This window comes from Melospiza melodia, chromosome 1, assembly GCF_035770615.1.
Source record: "Melospiza melodia melodia isolate bMelMel2 chromosome 1, bMelMel2.pri, whole genome shotgun sequence".
Lineage (NCBI taxonomy): Eukaryota > Metazoa > Chordata > Aves > Passeriformes > Passerellidae > Melospiza > Melospiza melodia.
The window spans coordinates 82,825,232-82,845,464 of record NC_086194.1 but is presented as its reverse complement, the minus strand read 5'-3'; the positions used below and the strand labels follow the sequence as shown (position 1 = coordinate 82,845,464).

Here is a 20,233-nt window from a genome sequence, read left to right as displayed (position 1 = left end):
TGGCAGGGACTTCTTACTCCAAAGGAGGTGGTCTGAAATAGATCAGCGTGGCTGCCCATTTTGAAATATTTCCCTCCATTCTCTCCTGGCTAAAAATGCCGCAAAAGTAACAAACTACATATCAGACAGTGTCTCACTTGAGAGCATCTTTGTGCCTAAGCAAAGACCAAATAGGAAGGCAAATATATCTTCAACTGTAACAATGACTCTGTCATGAGACCAGGGTGGTATTAACAGTGCTCAGTCCTGCTCAGGATGATTTGTTTTTAAAGACTGATTTAAGCGAAGTGCTTATTTCGTTCTGTCCCAGTTCTCTTCTTTAAATCTCACCAGTTCCTTTGTCCACACTTTCTTTTCCCCTTTTCTTTTTCTTCTTCCTGTGAGCATTGTCAGATAAGTATTATATAAAGTAAGCACGAGTTTGTAAGAAAAAGGAGAGGGAGATGATATTCTTAATTACAAGTTGCCACATTTTATCTGTGAGTCAACCGACAGACCTATTATGGAGTACACCCAGGGTTTTCATGCATTTCCCTCCAGTTCCATGGAGGCTACAATCTGCTTTTTTAAGAATAAACTGATTCCAAAGGCTCCTTCTAAAGAGAGAAACCTAACGTTTGAAATGCAACTACAGGAAATGGTGACTTTTACATTCCAAAGCTGACTACCTCAAAATAGAATATACTAAAGATACAATATAAAAAATTATTTTAGGTTAACAGTGTATATTAAAGCCAAAGCAATAATAATATGTTCATTCTTGACAACACTTAGATCAGCAGGGACACTGCACGCTTGATCTGCTCAGAGCTTTACCTTCAGCCATCCAACAACCATAAACATCAAACAGAAAAGTTTGGAGAAAAACAGTGCCAGAAACTTCAGCCATCTGATACTAAATATTTTGTCCAATATTTTTTATTGGTAGAAACCTGCCACTAACATTGTATTTTGAGGAAATAAACACTGAAAAATAAAAATAAGAATAAAAAAAAGGGCGTTGTGGCCAGAAAAGGATGGAATAGCTCATCACCCATTTGGATCAGACACATCAGCATCGCAGATAGGTATTGCTGGGATTGCTGTTTTCCGATGAAAACGAAGATGAAATTCCGAGGCTCTGGGAGACCGCGCTCTCAGCGGCGAAGCGGCGGCGCCGCGCTCTCCGCGCTGTTGTGGCCCCCGCCGGCCGCCGTCCTGGCGCCGCTGCGCGCGCGAGGCCTCGGGGCGGGGCGCGATGGCGGAGCCCGGGTGAGGCGCGGGTGAGTGTCGGGCTCGGGCCGGGCCCCGGCCCCCTTGCCCTCCGTCCCTCCCCGCTTCCCCCGTCCTGTCCCGTCCTTCCCTCCCCTGCCTGGCTGTGGCGGCCTGGCCGAGCCGCCCTTCTCCTGCCCGCGCCATGCTCCCGTCCCCTGTGCGGCCCTCCCGGGCTGCGCGTTAAATTCGGGGGGAGGAGACGAACGTCCGGGCGGGAATCTGCGGAGGGGCCGGGATGCAGCTCGGGGATGGTGGGGTACCCTCGGCGGGCTGGGGGAGCCGAGCCCAGCCGGGCTCCGGGAAGTGCGTGGGCCAGGCTGCCCCTCGCCCGTGGGCCGCTCTTGTGTGTGTGTTTATATATATATATATATGTGTGTGTGTGTGTGTGTGTACACATATTTATGTGTATGAGGAGAGACTGCGGGAACCAGGTCTGTTTAGTCTGGAGAACAGAATGCTGAGCGGGGATCTCATGAATGCGTGTAAATATCTCAGAGGCGGACTCTTCAGGTGCCCAGTGACAGGACGAGGAGCAGCGGCCATGAACTAAAAGGCAGGAAGTTTCGCTTTAGCAGGAAGAAGAACTTTACATTGAGGGTGGCCGGGCACTGGAACAGGCTGCCCAGGGAGCTTGTGGCGTCTCCCTCTCTGGACACGTTCAAAACCCGCGTGGGGACATTCCCTTGTAACCTGCTCCAGGTGGCCCGGCCGTGGCAGGGCTGGGTGATCTCTGGAGCTCCCTTCCAACGCCAGCAATTCCATCGTTCTGTGATGTGCACATATATATGGACACACACACATAAAACATATGTATATGCTCTAAACTCGGTCTCTGTGTATTAACGCTGCAGTTTTCTTCTGCTCTGTGTGGGGCCGGGAATAAAATCGCGGGGCTTCACCGGAGACACGTGTTGGTAAATAGCTGAAAGGAGCAGCCCTCTTCCACCTGCGTGGGAGTTCCCCGTTTGAATGTGCGAGGAGGTTGAGCAGGGGTGGCCAAACCAGATTGGCACACTGGAAGTTTTGGTTGTGACAAGATGTTGAAACAACTCTAGGTTTTTATTTGCTCACTAATGTTTTTGATAGAAAAATGTAGAGTTCCGTAGGTGCAGCTGGGCTGTATGAGAAGAACACATTAACTTCTAATTTTGTTATCACTTCTTATTTCAGTCCCTCTGCCGGAATAGCTGCAGGAATTCATCTTTATTTTTATTTTTTCCTTGTGAAGGAGATCTCATGCATGCATATGGAACTAGTGCAGATGTCAAGTAATCTGTTTAAACATAAGTTCCAAAATGTTTTAATTAAAAAAAAATGTGAATGACTTGAACTAAAATTTGCTGTTAATTTTTCTCCCTTCTTTTGTTCAAAATTTTAAACTGATTGAAGAGAAAATCTGGAGGAAGTCTGAGATAACTTAAGTACATCTGACTTAGACAACAAAAAAGACTATAGAAGAAGGATAAAAAGAACAGTGCCACTGCTCAGGAGACAGGGAAAACGTGGGAACTCTTCCACCTTGCCAGCCAGCCAGCCAGTGTGTACCAGCTCCACATGAGGTCAAACTGAGCAAGGAATGTATTTCTGCAAAGGGAGGATGAGTTCTTGTTGGACAATAACATGAATTCATGACTTTCTGTCTGCTAGTTCTGCTTTTTCATGCCATATCTTTTTTCCTTTTCCTCTTCCTTATTCCCCCACCCCTCAGGTTTACTGTCCAAGAGGATTTATACCTTGCTTAAAAAGGTAGGAATTTTAGTTTGGCTGTGTTCTTTGTTCCATGGGTCACTGAAATAAGCTAAGCTGATTTGTTTTTCCAGCTGTGCTCCATTATATTGGGTATTTTTCTGTAAGAGAGGAAAAAATGACAACTCAAAACTTTTTATTCCCTTCCAGACAGTGATTTGAACTTTACTTATTTGTACATATTCTCAGTGGTATAAGTTAGACATAAGAGATGCCACTTTTCTCTCATATTCTTTATTGCTAGACTTTTCACAAATGTTTATTTTCATCTTTTGCTGCACTATTGTATAGATCCTGTTTTTTTTTTTTTTTATCTAGAAGAATGCTAAGTGCCTAAGTAGCTTGGGCAGATGCATCCTCTTTGTGACATCATTCTGTTCCTTTTGAAGTTAAATGCAGATGTGTGATGGTTCAGCTTACATGAAGTTTTATTTTGAAGTATATTTTGCAAGATTGATTGGAAAGTGCACGGGTGTTCAACTTTTTATGTTCTTCAATAATTCATTTGCAACATCTGGAAGTGTTTTTATGCCAGTAGCAAATCTTCAGTTACTGAAGTATAAGTTTAAAGACATTAAAGCCTTGGTTTTTTGTTCTTCATGGTCACTTAGGAAAGCGTTGTATTTTCCCTGTAAACTGTGAAATACCCTTGTATGATTTCCTTAGTAGGCTGTTGGCTTATGTAAAACACCTGAGTTTCCAATGGCACTTCAGACTTTATTCTAACTGGGAGTTACAGCACAGTGTGCTGTGTAATTAATGCACTGGCTTTTTTTATAGACTTTTCTAGCAAATGGCTTTTTTTTGATTCCTGAAAACTGATCTGGATTTTTGCATCTGCTGGGAGATACATATATCTTTAGTTTCTCGTGAAAAATATAATTAGATATTAGCAATCTTTTAATGTATATTTCTATTAGTAGATTAGTAGATTTAATATGTATTTCTATTACAGATTATAGTATATATATATTTTATTAGTTAGGTATAGTTATTTAACATTCTGTACCTGAAAACAGAAATTTTTATTTTACAGTCCCAGTGAATGAGCTAATTCAGATGAAAGCCATGTGGGATCAGGAATTCTAGGAATAGTTTGGTTTGTTTTCAGAAGCACTGTGAAAACATGCTTTGTTAGTGTCCACACACAGATAAGAGAGCCAGAAGGGGCTCTGGAGCAGTCACTTGGGTTCTGTGTTTTTTGTTCTTTTTCTGTGATGTGAGTGGAAGTACATCCATCATATGACAGGAGCTCACTATTTTATCATGATGCTGACATGATGAAAAAGACCTGTATCTTGAATGTGTCGTGTCAGAGGAGGTGAAGGGGGTTTGAGTTAGGAGATGACAAGGAACAGATGATTTATATAATTAAATTATTATTAGATTATCATTATATCATTAAATTATTATAATATTATGTTAAATAAGCTCTGAAGAATGTGTATGGTTTGTGACTTTCTCCCTGCCTGTGTTTGAGGTACTGGGGGAAGAGGGCATTCAGGAAATTTCTCTGGTAGTGAATTGTTTCTGTGTACTCAGTATCCCTCATGTGCGTGATACATCGCACATATCCTTAGGGATGCATCTGACTTTTCCTTATGGGAAATGTGCAGTAGGTACAAGGCCTCGGTTTGGTATTCAGATGCTTTCCTAATGCCAATCTTCTCCCAACACTTCCTGAAGATGCCTGCTGCCTGTGAGTCAGTGCTTGAGGATATTGAAGACATTGTGTCAGCAGAGGATTTGAAGCCGCACGATCGGCAGTTTGTGAGAAGGAATGTTTTTCCCAAAGTGCGGAAACGCAACTCCCAGAAGAATGCTCAGACAGATGATGAGCCCCCCAGTGACAGGTAAAGTCTTACACTGACCCTGAGTTGGTGCTTTTCTTGTGTCTCCTATTGCACTTTTCAGATTTTAAAAATAAGGTGGAAGTTTGTGTTATATCTTAAAGTGAAATCTGTGTACAAGATAAAAATGAGTAAAATAGTCTGCATAGAATGTAGAGAGAATAAATAATAAATCTTAAGCAAATTCCTTTTCCTAGACAGATTTTCTGTGGAAATCAATTATTGCTGAGATGTTGATGAATGGAATTATCAGACTGGAAAAATGGTTCTGTTATGCTTTTATGTGTAAAGGATTTCTGAAAAATTGTCTGTTTAATCTTAATTACCTAAATATAATCTGAGCTTTTCAAAATACAGTTCTGGAGTAGCCTTTTGACTTGTGAAATGAGCAATAGGAACAAAATCCTGAGAGGTGCAAAAAGGTTGGGGTTGGAAGGTTATCTTTTCCAAACCCACTGCTTGAGCACTGCCATAAAAAAGCAGTTGGCAGGACTCTGACCAGGTAGTTTTTGAGTATCTCAAGGAGATGGAGATTCTGCAGTCTCCCCGAGTAACCTGTGCCAGTTCTTGGTCATTCTTAGAGTAAAAAGGTGCTAAGAGGGAACCTCCCATGTTTCAGTTTGTGCCTGTTGCCTCTGGTCCTGTCACTGGGCACCACTGAAAAAAATCCTGGCTGTGCCTTCTTTGCACTCTCCCTTCAGGTATTTATGTACTTTGATGAGATCATCCTGAGCCTTCTCCAGGCAGAGCAGTCCCAGCACTCTGAGCTGTTTCTGTTATGAGCCGTGTTCCAGTCCCTTCATGGTCTTTATGGCCCTTTGCTGGACTGTCTCCAGTATGTCCCTGTCTCTGTTGTGGGTGCATCCTGCCAGGGCCCAGGGACTTGTGTATGCTCAGTGTGCTGAACTGTGTATTCTCTGTCCCAGTCTCCTTTCATGAAGGGTACATCAGCCTTGCTTCAGTCTTTAAACCCGTTTCCTGCATCCTGGGATGTGGAGAGGCTGTACTTGTGTGTACATCCTGCAAGTGACATAGTGAAATTTCTTTTGAACTTGCTGTTTTATTTCAGTGGAAATAGTATGCAGTAAGCACGAAATGGATCTTTGTGTTTTTCCTACTTGTGATTTTCATAAGAACAGAATCAACTTTTTGCTGCAGTGGAATTGATTAGAGTATAGGTCAGCTCAGTTATTGATTTTAGTTTCTACTGCAGATCCAAGATCTATGTTTTTTTTCTTTTTTTTTTTTTTTTTTCAAACATTAGTTTCAAGTTGGTGCATAAAATTTCCCTAGATGATAAAAATGAAAATAAATTGTGTATGAAAATTTAATTTCCTGTGGAGAAATAAAATTCTGGGTTTTCACTGATGTTGAAAAGAGATTTTTATAAGCATAACAACGCATTTTTATCTGCATACCCCTAAAGGTGCATTGGCCCCAGTCTGCCAGGAGTGTAGGGAAACTGAGCTGGTGCTCTGTAGATACTTCACACAAGTAGTTCATGCCCAAAGTGTTCAGGTACTATATATTCGCTAGCAGGCTTCAGTGTTCCAGTGTTTTGTACTCAAGAAAGCACATTGAACATGTGTTGTTTAGACAGCAGGAAGTCTAAATACCCTGTGTTTGCCGTTAATGATCATTAATGTTCCATCAACAAATTTCTATTTTTAGCTAGGGGAAGTGTCTGTTAAAAAAGAAGCGTGGAGGGGGAGGGGGAGGAAAAAAAAAGCTGTAGGCAGGGCACAGTATTGTGTTCCAGGATGTGTGGTGTTCTTGTACTGGCATCTTTAGCTCATTGGCAGTTATCCCAGGAATTTCAATGAGAGCTTCTTACAGAACTTTTTGTTGGTTTTTGGAGCCTTGTATATGCTAGCTGCCCACTGCCTGTCTGCCATGCTGCTTCTGTAGCCCGGAAAGGTTGGGATGGGGGCTTTCTGCTGTTCGTGTGGCTGGTGGCCATCAGGTTAATTTATAGAGCTGGCTTGTGTGGAGGGAACTGTATGCATGTTGTAATATCAAAAGGTTGCAGTTTGTTTGCTGGTGGCCTAATTTCAGTGCTGTCACTTGAAGGTTACTTGTTACATGGTACGATAATTTTGAGAACTTTGGGGAGTTTAAATTTGGGATTTTTTTTGTGTTTGTGTTTTGTTGGGGTTTTTGTTATTGCTTTAACATAACTGCGATGCACTGATTCTGTTGTTACCCTACAGCTCCTGCACCTTCTCCATGCTGAAACTCTTTTCTATCTCTTTTCTTGCTAGTTGTGGTGGATTGACTCTACCACAAGGGAGAGAACTGGAAGAGTGAAAGTGAGAAAACTTGTGGGTTGAGATGAAGACAGATAAAGTGAAAGAAGGAAGGAGCAGGGAAAAACCCCAAGTGATGCAAAAGCAGCCATTCGCCACCTCCCACAAGCAGACTGGTACCCAACCAGTCTCAGAACAGTGGTTATTTTGGAAAGACCAAAGGCACAGCTTTTATTGCTGAACATGATGTCATCTGAAATGAACTATCCTGTGTGTCAGCTATTCTGCCCATGTTCCTCCCAACCTGTTGTCCATCTGCAGCCTGCTTGTGGCGGGATGGAGCACAGTGGGAAACAAGCAAGCACTGTTCAATGACAGCTGAAACCACCGGTGTGTTAACACTGTTCCAGTCACAAACACAGAACACAGCCCTACAGTGGTTTCTGTTACTCTATCCCAGCAAGGCCTAATACCCATTACACTAAAATCACATCATTACTGTTTTTCCTCAGCTGTTTTGGAGTCCTTACTGTTTGCATTGCTTATTTCATGTTTGAAGAATTACAATTCATTCAGTCAGTTCAGTGGGCTTAACAGGGAAGCTTGTTCATCATTTAACTTGCATTTCTTATTTGTTTTTACTTGACAGCATTATTCCTGGTGTTCAGAAAATCTGGATTCGTACATGGGGATGTTCTCACAATAATTCGGATGGTGAATACATGGCTGGACAGCTGGCTGCATATGGATACAAAATTACAGGTAACAGTATGAGTGAGCCCTGGGTGAACATCCATTCTGGGGTGAATGTTCAGAGCTGCCAAGCTGTCATCAAATGTTTTCAGTCTTAATTATGCTTTTAAAAATCCCTTTCTGATCCCTTTCTGATCTGAAGGTGAGGAGGTAAAGTGTTTTCCTGGCATTAAGCAGAATGATTACAGAATAAGTACTTTCAGAATGGTTATATTTTCTTGACAGGGCAGACATCAGATAGATGCAATTCAGTGCCTTTTTTTCACATTTTACTTGCTAAACTGAATTGAAACATTTTCGTAATAGTGGATGGAAAATATGTTAATTCTTGGTTTTTATTTGTAATTGCTGGAACCCAAGGGAAAGAGGGAGAGAGGCAGTGTTTTCACTTGGTGATGTGTGTGTTTGCATTGGAGCAGAGGTGCTCTACTCCAGGTAAATGTTCTTTCAGGAGGGATGATCAGTGTGATAGAGGTGGGGTGATAACAGGATTGTACCTCATAGGTTCCAAAGAGCTGAGAATGCTATTTCTCTTTCCCTTCCAAGTATTTTAAAATATCTCTCCATCATCTTGTTCTGCTTTCCCAAGCCTAAAAATACCTCCAAACTTTTGCTTATGCTGACCACATTTCATCTACTTAATGCAAAATATGCTGACAGAAAAGTTGAAAGTTGGATTAATACCATGTTTCAATATACAAGTATTATCTGAATATTTTTGTATAACTTTTGACTAGTTAAAATAGAAACTTAAATTTTATTAATTAATTCAAGTTCAGGTGTGTCTTGTACCTACACTTGTATAGTGAAAGACTACAAAGTTGTCTGTCCTGACATTTTTCTAAGAACAATACTGATTTCACAGAATGATTTCCTGATTTTCACATGAATCATGATGGTCATGATACCATTAAACAGTTGCATCTAATTTTCCTTTATTGCTGCTGATCTTTCTTATGTAGAAATAAGACACTAAGCTATTAAAGTGCTGAACTACTTTAGGGAACCCAGGTGATTATTTAATTAGCAGTACAACTCTGGAGTAGGTATGCTCTTTCCACAGAGTGGAAGTGGAGTGCTGGTCCAAAACCCCTTATTTGTGGCAGCTGTTTGTATAAGATTGCAAATATGTTCTCTTTATGGCTTTTAAAAATTTAATTCCTCTTTACCTTTGTCATTCTAATGCATATTATTCCAGAAGCTGCTTTTGGCTTGTCAAAATTCAGATGACTGTGCTGTGCTTTTGGAATTTTACTAGGAGAGATGCAGGGAGGATGGGAGTGCAGTGAAGGAACGAACTATGTTAAATTTTTGATACCTTATATTTTTAGAAAATTAACTGTTAATAACTTTGGAATAGAAATAAGTCTACATCTGGAATCTGAAACTGAGAACTAAAAACCTAATAAAAGTTGCAGTTGCTGAGAGAGTAATTTTGGTAGTTTTATGTGAAACTGACCACTACTTTCTAGTGTAATTAAATCTAAGTCTTGATTTAGTTCATGTTCATGTGTGTACATGCATTAAATGGAACAAACAAAAAAGCCTCAATGCTAGGCGATAGGCAGAAATTACACAGTGGAGTTTCTTCTTTTGAAATTAAGTAATTCTTGTCAATCTGTTCTTAAGAAGGCATGTTTGGCTTTTTTTATATTTAGTCATCTGGGAAGTTCAGATAGGATGTTAAATAGGGATTTAATATTTTTGTCCTGTACAGTAAAGCAGCTACTCAGTAACTGTTGCTTAAATGATCCAAATGTCAAACATTTCTTGAAATTAAACTTAATATTGTTTACGGTATGCAAAATTAAGAAGAAAATATTTTGTAAGAGGTATTTTGTAAATCAATCCCTGTGTTGCCAGAATTTGTTAGTTTTACATAAACTGTTATAATCTTGGGGAAAAGATAGAAATACTCACTAAGATGAAAGATTGGCTGTTGTCACAGTGTCTTGGACAGCTATGAATTGAAAGTGTTTGGATTAACCTATTCCCTACATGTTCCTAAGCTTATGAGACAACATTTCCTGAAAAGATGCTGGAATAAAGTTCTGGCTTTAGAAAACAAGATATGAGCTTTTCTTGCAGTTTTTACTCCGTTATAAAGGAGTCAAGCACTGAAGTGTCTTCTGTCTAATTGCAAGATTGGAAAAAAATATAGAGGGAAGAAAAGCAGCATCAGACAGATTCCTGTTGCTGACTGGCAGTTGTAACAATGCAACCTGCCTTACAGGTTGACTTATCTGAAACTGAACATGGATATAATGTCCTCCTTGCTTTTCATGTGTTTCAAAAATGTTCTTTCTGTACAAGCCCCCTTTGTTGCTTCCAGGAGTGTCTATATCCAAAGGTGAAAACTGAGGGCTGTACTTTTCACAGCAAAGATTGCCTCTGTCTGGGGAGAGACCAGAGTGTGAATCAGCAGTATACATATACTGCAATAACAGCAACGATGATTAAAGTCAGGGACTGCATCAGCTTAAAAATAGGCAAAGGGAAACCAGCAGAAGAGCTGAACCTATTTTTGTATCTGCTTTTACAGTGTGAAGGTGGGCAGCATTCTGAACAAATCTTGCATACCATCCTATGGGAACACAAAGCTCTTTTATAAGCCTGAGCCACACAGAAATGTGTGGACCAGTTGCTGTCAATGTAGGGCTGTACCATGGGTAGTTGTTCATATTCTGAAAACAGTGTAGCTGATGGTGGCTTTACTGGTTCTAAAACTGGTTTTGGTTTCTTGGCAGCATGACTTGCTGTATAGTTTAGACATGCCTGCAGACCTGCTGGAGTGCTCCCTGTGAGATACGCCCTGGAGGAAGAAACTCTCATGGTGCAGACTGCCTGTAATGCCTGCTGTGAAAAACAGGAAGTGGGCGAGCTGGGAGCTTTCAAATATTGTGAGCAAGATTTTTGTTTGGAAGGGACTTGTTTGCCATGTAGCTCACTTTCTCTCTGAAAAATGGAACTGCACATGTGTAGTCAGACATAGAATGCTTTGACTTCTCAAGTGGGCAGTTCTGTTCACTTACGTTGACATCTCTGTGTTTCTAGTTCTGTGGAATTAATGGGTTTTGGCCCAGCTTTGAATGCATGTTGGTGGACCAAGACATTAAGTATTCTTGTTATTTCCTACAGGTTGCTTCTGACTCAGGCCTGTTCAGGTCCAAAGCATTCCCTCCTCAGCCATTGTAAGACATGCTGGGGGTAAGAAAAGCATTGCTAGTAACTTAGAAATACCAGAAAAATAAACACTAACTTTTTCCTTGATGGAGACGAAGTAAAAACTGCTATTAAACATTCAGTGAGGCTAAACCAGTCACAGTTTATCTGCACTACATTTTCATGGATTTTAGAAATAAATGCTAGCACAGAACATACTCCTCACCTAGCATGGGATTCAGCAAACAAGAATTGTTTCTGCTAAGTCAGTGGGCTAAGCTTTGATGAAGCACTTAGAAAGTGGGTTATGTTACAGACCTTTAGCTTTACTTGTGCAGTTTTAAATTAATCTGAAATTAGTTCAGGCATCCTATTCACTGTCTCAGAGATTTCTTCTCCAAGTGTGTTGGATGCAAAGTTGCTGGCTGTGTAGAGTTCACTCCATTATTGTGTTTAGTTGGCAGGACTTGGATCAGTGAGACTTGGCAATTCTTACTGTTCATAGTCCAAGTTATATGTCTTACACCTCTGTAACTCCCTATGCAGAGAATTTAAGTATTTCTCTAAAGCAAGTACTGAATAATATTTTGAAATCCTGTTAAAGAAATTATCTGGGGTTTTTTGCCTCTTCTACTTGTTAATTTTCTAAACACGTGTCAGTTTTGCTTACCAGTGGATATAACTGAGGTATCATTAAGACTCTCCATCTGCTTAAACAGCACATTTGAGTAGAAGAAAGAAGGAAGAAGACAAGGAAGAAGGAATGATCTCCTTAAGACCTCATGTTAAAAGAAGACAGGTGTAAAAGGAAAGAGTCTGCTGTTGAAAAGCAGATGAGGTGCTGCAATCTAAAATGGACTTCAGCATTTAATGGCATTGTCTCATGTTCATTGTGTTGCATAAGCCATGCTTGTCTAGACTTTGGCCATCCCCATGCAGATGCAGCAAAGCATGCTGCAGCATGAATTTTATTTTATTCATCCAAGTGCAAAATAAAGAAAATTACTAAGACTGTACAGGTATTGATTCCTGGCTTGTGAATCACTTCAGTATCTGGTCCTTTGTTTCAAGTGTTGTCTTAAAAGTACTTTTGTACTACACAATAAAATTTTAATACTAGATTTTGATTTATTTTATTGTTTTAAAGTAGAGATCTCTTTAATAGGTTACTGTATCATTAAAATAAGCTCTCTGCAGCCTGCATTGTGGTTGATGAAGTATTTTGACTAAGATCTCTGCTGGTTTCCAGTATATGCTTTTAGTTGCTCAGAATCAGCAGTTGGGCTTTCCATTTTTTGCTCTCCACCCTGCTGATAATGCTCATCTGTTCCTTCATAAGTATCATGTAAAATTGTAGTGACTACTGTGTAATTTTTGGGGTGAGCCATCCTCATTGTGAGGTATTTTTAGTATTCTTTATTAAGCTAAAAGACAAATCTTTATTAGCTGCTCATGAAGTGCCTTATTAGTCAGAGAATTCAAGCTTAGTCCTTGTGTTTGGATTTGTACTTTTCAAATGGTTTTGAGTGCCGTTCCAATTTAGAAAGAAAAGATAATTTGCAATCCTTTCTTGAGGGGTAGGATATGCATGATGTGTCCTTAAATAAGCAAAATACCCCCCACACAGGGGACAACAGCTCATTTTCTGTTGATGAGAAGTGTTTCTGTTTTCTCTACAACACTGCAGTCATGAAATTGTCTCTGAAGCAGCTGAGTAATGGAGAGAAGTGAACAGAGATGTAAATTCTGGTGTTTTGTACCCTCACTGAAGAATTTTCCCATTGTCTGTAACTCGTAGAGTCACAGCCCTGTATGATTTTTGCATTGCTTGATAACGTTACAAGCATACCTGTTCTGGCACAGATTTTTCTTTCAGATTCAAGCTGACTCCTTTTTCTGGATGTGAAAGCTTTTGGATGTTGATACTGAGCGAGGCAGTGAAGTAACATTTCTGTACCTGTTGTCTTGAGATAATTGCTTTACAGTTGCAGCGTTACATATTCCTGCTGTTAGAAGATCAGAGTTGCTGTTTGCCATAAGTTTGTTCTGTGTGCTGATTCTTGGTGCTCAGGCTTGAAAGGTGTGCTCTGACATGCAGTTAGTATGGGGATACTTGGCATGTGGGTGTGAAGGTTTTCTTCTTTTTAAAATTTGAAACTTTTATGGTGAGATGGTTAGGAGGATGAGGAGAGAGGGTGAAATGGGACATAGTGGGGAAGAAAACAGGTGAGGCTCATGGGATGTAGCAGGTGGAGTTGCACAACTGTAGGTGATCAAGATTTCACAGTTCTTTAGAAGGACTAGATATTCCCAGAGAATCTAGAGTGTCTTACAAGCCAGTGAGGGGGACCATGAATCTGGATATTGTTGGGATGGTTTCTTGCAGTATGGAGTTCATACAGCATCATGCTGTGACTCATCTGCAGCACTGCATGTTCCCTAAGTCTCTGTAAACTAACGTATAATTGTGGTTTTGGCAACTGTGTATTACTGCTCCAGTGTTCCCTGTAAAACTTCCTAACCCATGTGTGGCTAGACTTCTGTTACTTATCACTTGTGACTTGTAGCACAGTGCAAGATATATGACCTCTTTGCGGTGGGTTTTTCCTACCTCAGCTTCCTCAGGATCAACTTCTTATTCCTGTTGGGCAACTTTCTGTTAAGTGGGGAGTCCAGCTTTGAGGATGTTGTCTCTGTTACAGGATAGAACTCTGAGTTCTCAAACTGGGTAATGTGTCCCCTGTTTATGGGGGAACTAGATAAGAACTAGAGTGTTTTCTTCTCATAGTGGCATCACTGCCATTAGTGCTTAATGTGTCAAGTGCGTACTGTCTTTATCCTCTTTAAAATTGTGTATTCATCTGTGAGTGGCTTTTTTGTTTGTTCTTTTTGTCTTTCAGTGTTTTTATTTCACAATCAGGGCAGGCAACTGAAAGTTGGGAGCACGCTGAAGAACCTCATAAATCCTATGTGCACATTATCTTCAGAGACACTTGTAGAGAGCTCAGATAGGCAAATTTAACCATGCAGGACATGTCTAGGGTTACTTCTAGTGACAGGCATTGGCTTCATGCTCTGGTGGTTGTGCAATGGAGTTTAGTTCTGGCGCAATGCTGAATTTAATGTTATCCAGAAGAATGAATTTGAAAAGGATTGAACCATGAAAGGTAAATTTCAACTCCTGGAAGCATCCATCCTCCTATGTGGAACATGTCCCCGTAATAGGTAGTTAAGCAATTAGCAAATGAAGCATAAATAGCAGTGATGAAGTGAGTTCAGCATACATACCCAGATGATGAGGAGCTTTATAGGGTGTTCTACAGAGACATTAGTTTCACATGTCTCACGGTTCTTCATGCTTAAGGAAAATTTATAGTAGATTTATAAAAGCTAATGGGAGAACAGACCATTTTTTTTATAACCTGAAGAGATGTTTTGACTATGTACCCTCAGAGGTAGGAGCAGGATTTTATTTTGATCAGGAACATTTGTAGGAGCATTTGAAAAAGATGTGCTTGTTACTCTGGAGGACTGGGGAATAGTGGTGGAGGGTTAATGTTCAGTGCAGGCTCTTGCTTCAGTTTGACTACAGTTCATTTGCTGGAAAGGATGAAGTTTAGCTGCCAATGAGGACAGAGTTCTCTGAACTTGCCAGGGTTGCAGCTTTGCATTAAGATGCTTTTAATATATTTTGGGAATGGTTTTTTGTCAGTTGCAATGTGGATGCCTCCGTATGACAATTGCTGTAAGTTACTCTTGGGGGCAAGGCAAGCCTGGCTGAGTTGCTTTCTAGCTTGTTACTTTTAAGAATGTTGAATGTAGCACAACTCAAACTGTTGTGTGTCTCCAAATACAGAACGTTAATCTGTGTTCTGCCTGTTTTAGGCCTGAGGGCATACTGAGAGAAAAGACTGCTGTGTGATTATGGAGGCTGGCTGGGGACAGTAAAAATGCACTAAAACAGATAGTAGACACAAATTGGTTTTGGTGCTTTTCCTCGTTGATATGAGCAAATAAAGAAAGGGGAATAAAAAAGAGAGAGAGAAAGAAAAGGACTTTCAGACTGGGTGTAATTTTTTTTCCTTCTTCATGGCCAGCTTTGGTTATGTTCATGTAAGCCTGGTAGGTAATTCCGTGGCTCTCAGGTGTTAAAACAGGTCCTGTCGCTGAGTGAACAAGTAATGAAATGTAGCATTTTTTATCTCTCGATTCCCATCCCATCCCATCCCTGGAGTGTGTCTGCTGCTGTCTTAGCTCATCTGTATTTTAATTTATGCCTTTTATTTTTTTAATAAGTGATACAGCTCTGTGTCTCCCCAGGCCCGCTTGGCTGTATGAGTGAGTTTGGGCTCTACCTTTCTGGTTTCCTTCTAAAAGAATATTTATACAGTGGTCAGGCACACACACACTGTTGGGATAAGGTAATGTATGAATTAGATGAGGCTTTTTTCAGCTGGAGAAGGTTTGAGAGGTGGGGCTGGGCCGGAGCTTGGCGGGAGCAGCCGAGAGGGGGCAGCAGCGCTCCAGGAGTGCCGCGCTGCGCTGTGCCGGCCGGGAGGGCTCCGGGCCCGGCCTGCCCTGCTGGGATCGGAACGTGGAATGGATGGAGCGCCTGGGAAACACAGCCATGTGCACGGGAATAAACCTGCTCCGGGCCCGGCCTGCCCTGCTGGGATCGGAACATGGAATGGATGGAGCGCCTGGGAAATACAGCCGTGTGCACGGGAATAAACCTGCTCCGGGCCCGGCCTGCCCTGCTGGGATCGGAACATGGAATGGATGGAAGCACCTGGAGCCTTAGGCTCCTGGGAAATACAGCCATGTGCATTGGGATAAACCTGCTTTACGTTACTTGCTGCCCTTCCAATCTTATGCCCATTTAGTTGGCAACTTTGCTGTTGATTGTGAAGGTCTGATTTGTACTTCTGATTTGTCTTGAGAGTTACCACTTTTTAGCTTCAGTTATGTTTTGGGCTGGACTCAGTTTCCCTTCTGGAGAGTCTCTTTTAAGGAGATGAGATTGATAAGGTGTAATTGTTTAAATGCACCTTCTTGAAGACTATTCTGTTTGGAAGCACTTTCTGCTTTATGTTTGCTGGTCTGGGTAGGCTGAGTTACTTTTATCTTTGAAGCATTAGTTGAGAGTTTGCTTATAATGGTCAACATACTATTTTCTTTGAGGAATGATTAAAAATGTTTTAATTTTAATATCCTTATGTACTCTGTCTCAGTGTGTGTATTTCACCAAGACACTAAAAACTGTAAGGACTACTGAACAAACATTACTTGTTGAAATGCATAACTACAGCATAAATAAAACTGTGAGTGTAAAGGCAGATGATTGTCAGGTTGGACATCAGTATTTAATTGTTTGGGTGCCTAACAGCTTGTTAGGGCTAGTATTTGGTAACTGTTGTCACGACTGTGGTGCTATCCTAAGTTTCCAAAGGTAGCTTTTTCAATTGTTCACGCAAATTCTAAACAGTCTACAGGATATGATTTAATGTGTTTTTTGAGGGAAAATGCTACCTGCTGTGAATTAACATCCTAAGTTGTCTCTGGGTAGGACCTAGCTGTGTACTTAGCTTATGTATTTTTTGTCCTTAACTTAAGATTTGTGGAAGTACTTATTTTTTTTTTAGTTCATTAATGTTGACTGCATATAATTTTCTTGAGCTTATCTTCAGAAACCTCTGAGTTGTATAATTTCATTACTTTTGCCATCTAAATATTTTAAATTTAGTTTTGTAAAATCTTTTATTGTGAATGATGTTTGAATTAGAGGAGACAAACAAGTTGTCAAAGGGCAGTCTGTCCCTGGTACCTCTGGGGGCAGTAGAACTGTGCCCCAGGAGGCCCTTAAGTCAGCAGGGTGGGAGCTCTGTGATAGTGAAATGATGTTGTGCTACTGTCTGAAGCAAAGCTGGAGCAGGCTCCCATGTGACCTGTATCCTCCTTATGGTGCTCATGGAATAACCATTCAGTCCTGCTCTTTTCTGGCATTGCTGTACTCCAAAGCCTGATTTGAAACCAAATGAGTTATGCGCAGGCTCATAATGTTTCACAGACACTGAGTAATTATTTGGTCTCAGCAATACTAGATAGGTAGCAAGCCCTCTCACCTTGAGAGAAGTGGTAAGGCTGCTCTGCATCTCAGGATGTGCAAAGAAAAGACTTCATTGCATCATAAAACTGTGTGTTAGAATATTTTATGTTGTCATAACCTATTTCTGCTGTTCATACGCAACTTCAGCCTCGTCCTGTCCAGTTTTTGATTTTTGTGCTATTTTCAAGCACTTGGTGAAAGTGGGATAGCTGTTGTGGCCAAACAGCACCCATGGGGACTTTAAGCTGACTGAGCTGGTGCAGTCTTTCCAACACTCATGCTTAGCCAGGGCATGATGGGCCTACAGAAATGCACATCTATCAATCTTGAATTCACTGCTGTGAATCCTGTAGCTTTTGTGTGCTACCAGTTGGAGTTAGCAGATTAAGTGTTGGGCTGAGGAACAGACTTAAAAGCAGAAGACATTAGCTTTTGTCTCGTCTCAAATCCCTGGCTTTGGAATTTGCTTACAGAAAGAAGTTAAGCAGGAACTTTGTCTTGGATAACTATAAATAGACTTGGAGTTAATTGTGCCAAAACTGAATTGCTGTTGATTGGTACGAGACACTAGTGTATAGAGAAGTGATTTTTTTGGCTTGAGATTTAATAGAAGACAGAAGACTTGAACTGCAGATTTTATTAGACATTTTGGACCTTCAGCTTTTGTTGGCTGGGTTTTAAGGGTAAAAGTGTGCTTGTTGACTTTTGAGATTCTCTTGTTTATTCATGGGTCGCCACTTTTCTGCTTGTCTTTATCATGCTTTGAAAAATTAACTTCCCAATGGAAATGTGACTGTAAAGATGTAGACCATCAGATGATGGTAAATTTGAGCATCCAGTAGTTATTTAACTAGAAGCTTGACTCTCAGAATTGGTAGTGATGGAAAGAGAATATCAAGTGAATATGGTTTGGAAGTGTTACTAAAAAAAAAAATTAACACATTCAGTTGTAAGACAGTCACCTTTATATATTGCTCATGGTTCCAGATATTCTTTGTAACACTAGAGTAGAATAAGAAAAGCACTACCAGAATTTTCTTTACAGGAGAAAAATCTGATTGTTAAAGGTTTTTTTTACCTTGATTTTTCGTAAAACTCCAAACTCCAGGAAAGTAATGAAAGGAAGGAAATTTTCTTCACAAACTCTTGCCACAACACTTGTGTGTTTTTGTTAAAAATGGCTTGTTGGAAAACTTGCATATTCAGAATTGTCTGTGAGTCTGTTCATGATTTTCCAGATAAAAACACAGCAGAGCAAGAAAGAGAGTGTCTTCTTCTGTAGGTGACTGCCAGTTCTTTTACAGGTGCAGCTTTTCAGTGTTGTCAGTGGTTCCTCTCTTTACTGAGGCAGAATTACATTTAAATGGAGGGGGCTGTGAACTTTGCCTCTGCTCTTCGGTGGCTTGAGAAGGAATCACATAGTTTTGATCAACACCTCAGTCTGATGCTGCTCACCTGCTGCAGGCAGCCCAGCTGCCAGGTGCAGGAAGAGGGGTTTAGTTCTGGGGTGTAAACTGATGCAGAGGAGGACTGAGAGAGGAATTTTAAGTGGAACTGTTTTCCCTCACCACCTGCAGGATGTAAGTTTGTGTTCATGGCTGACAGAGCCTCCTCTTAGACCGCTGCATTCTGTTGAAGATCATAGGCCAAAAGGCACCTGGCGTGGTGAGCTCTCCTTCCCAGGGCTGGGCCATTCAGCACCTTTTGTTTTAGCTGGGTGTTGTAAACCTGCACTGATGGAGAATTCATAACCCCTTTTGGATGATTAACTGTCTTTCTGGTTGAAAAGTGTTTCTGGGTGTGTGACCTATACCTTTTAGCACATTAAGCCTTTAGCTGCCTGTATGTTTCTTAGTGGGTATGGAGAACATCTGATTCTTTTCTTCTACATAGCAGCCTTTCAAATATTTGAATGCTGTTATGGATTCTCTCTATAGGCATCGTGTGTTTAGGCTAAGTAGACCTAATTCCTAAAAGCTTCTCTCAGAGGTCATCTTCTCTAGAACTCTGACCTTTCTTGTTCCATTCCTCTGGACATTATTCAGTTTATTTATTTGCATCAATCTTCAAGTACATTAGTGTGTTTATTTAGCATTAGTGTGTTTATTTAGTACAATTTTGATAAATGTGGAAGAGGGAGGTTTTTTGTTGCCTTATTCAAAATACAGTTTATGAAACCTTCCAATTTAGGTCCCAGGACAGCGGAAACCTTGATCAGACTCTGTTAGAGAATAACTCTGTCATAATTGACTTAATGTTTTTTTAATCTAAGATGAGAAATACTGAAATACACTTCCATAGAAAAATACTTACAAGAAATAGTTTTTGAATAAGACTGTTGAAGATGAGGAAGTTGATGTCTTGGTGCTAGCTTGTCCACTATCCTAGTCAGAATGGCTTGCTTCTCTGCTTCAGTTTTTTTACTGTGTCTGAAGTGAATGCTGCTAATTTACAGAGATTCACAGTGGGGTTTTTTTAAGGATTTGCTTTCACAGCTCGTTTAGGGCCACCACTGTTGTTCATAATAACTGTTCTTAGTAATACTAACTCTGAATTGCTAAGCGAAGGATTGTCATCACACTTCTGTTATTTGCTTTTACTTCTGTTATTTGCTTTTACTTTTTCCCCACTGTGGTTTCAAAAATACTCTGTCACCTTTTGGTGGTTTTTTTTGGGCCATTTTAGTGTAAAATCATATTAGTTGCTTGGTTTGATTCATTGCAAATCTTCGTGTTTATGCATATGCATTGAGAGGTTGAGGCAGAAAGGAGGCAGAGCATTACCTGGACTGAGTGGGCAAGAGATGGCTTACAAGAGATGGCTTGTCTTTCATTTAGCACTAAGGCTTCCTTGTGCTGAGTTAAATTATGTGCTTGTGAAACCAGAGCTTTAGACTTGGAATGCTTTGTTTTAGTGTTTTGTGCTGCGATAGATTTCTGCAAGTATTTTGTGCAACTTGATCTGGTAAAGAATCCATCTTGATGCCATTCGTTGGGGCCTGAAAAGATCCTCCCCCCACCCAGTACGTTAGAAACCCTGAATTTATTGGCGTGTGTAACTTGAGATGTTTCAACAGTTTTAGTCATGACAAGCAGAGAAATCTTGGCCACTTAAAA

The 20,233-nt window shown here is 40.6% G+C and overlaps 1 protein-coding gene across 1 annotated transcript in view; it reads left to right on the top strand.

The window, feature by feature from the left end:
- The first annotated feature begins 1,208 nt into the window (after positions 1-1,208).
- Positions 1,209-20,233, top strand: part of CDKAL1 (CDK5 regulatory subunit associated protein 1 like 1) — a 388,757-nt gene continuing 369,732 nt past the window's right edge. Inside the window, exons 1-4 of the mRNA XM_063159828.1 lie at positions 1,209-1,262; positions 2,963-3,000; positions 4,687-4,853; positions 7,746-7,858. Of these exons, the coding sequence (XP_063015898.1) occupies positions 4,687-4,853; positions 7,746-7,858 (280 nt within the window). The 5' untranslated portion in view covers positions 1,209-1,262; positions 2,963-3,000. The remainder of the gene's footprint in view (positions 1,263-2,962; positions 3,001-4,686; positions 4,854-7,745; positions 7,859-20,233) is intronic.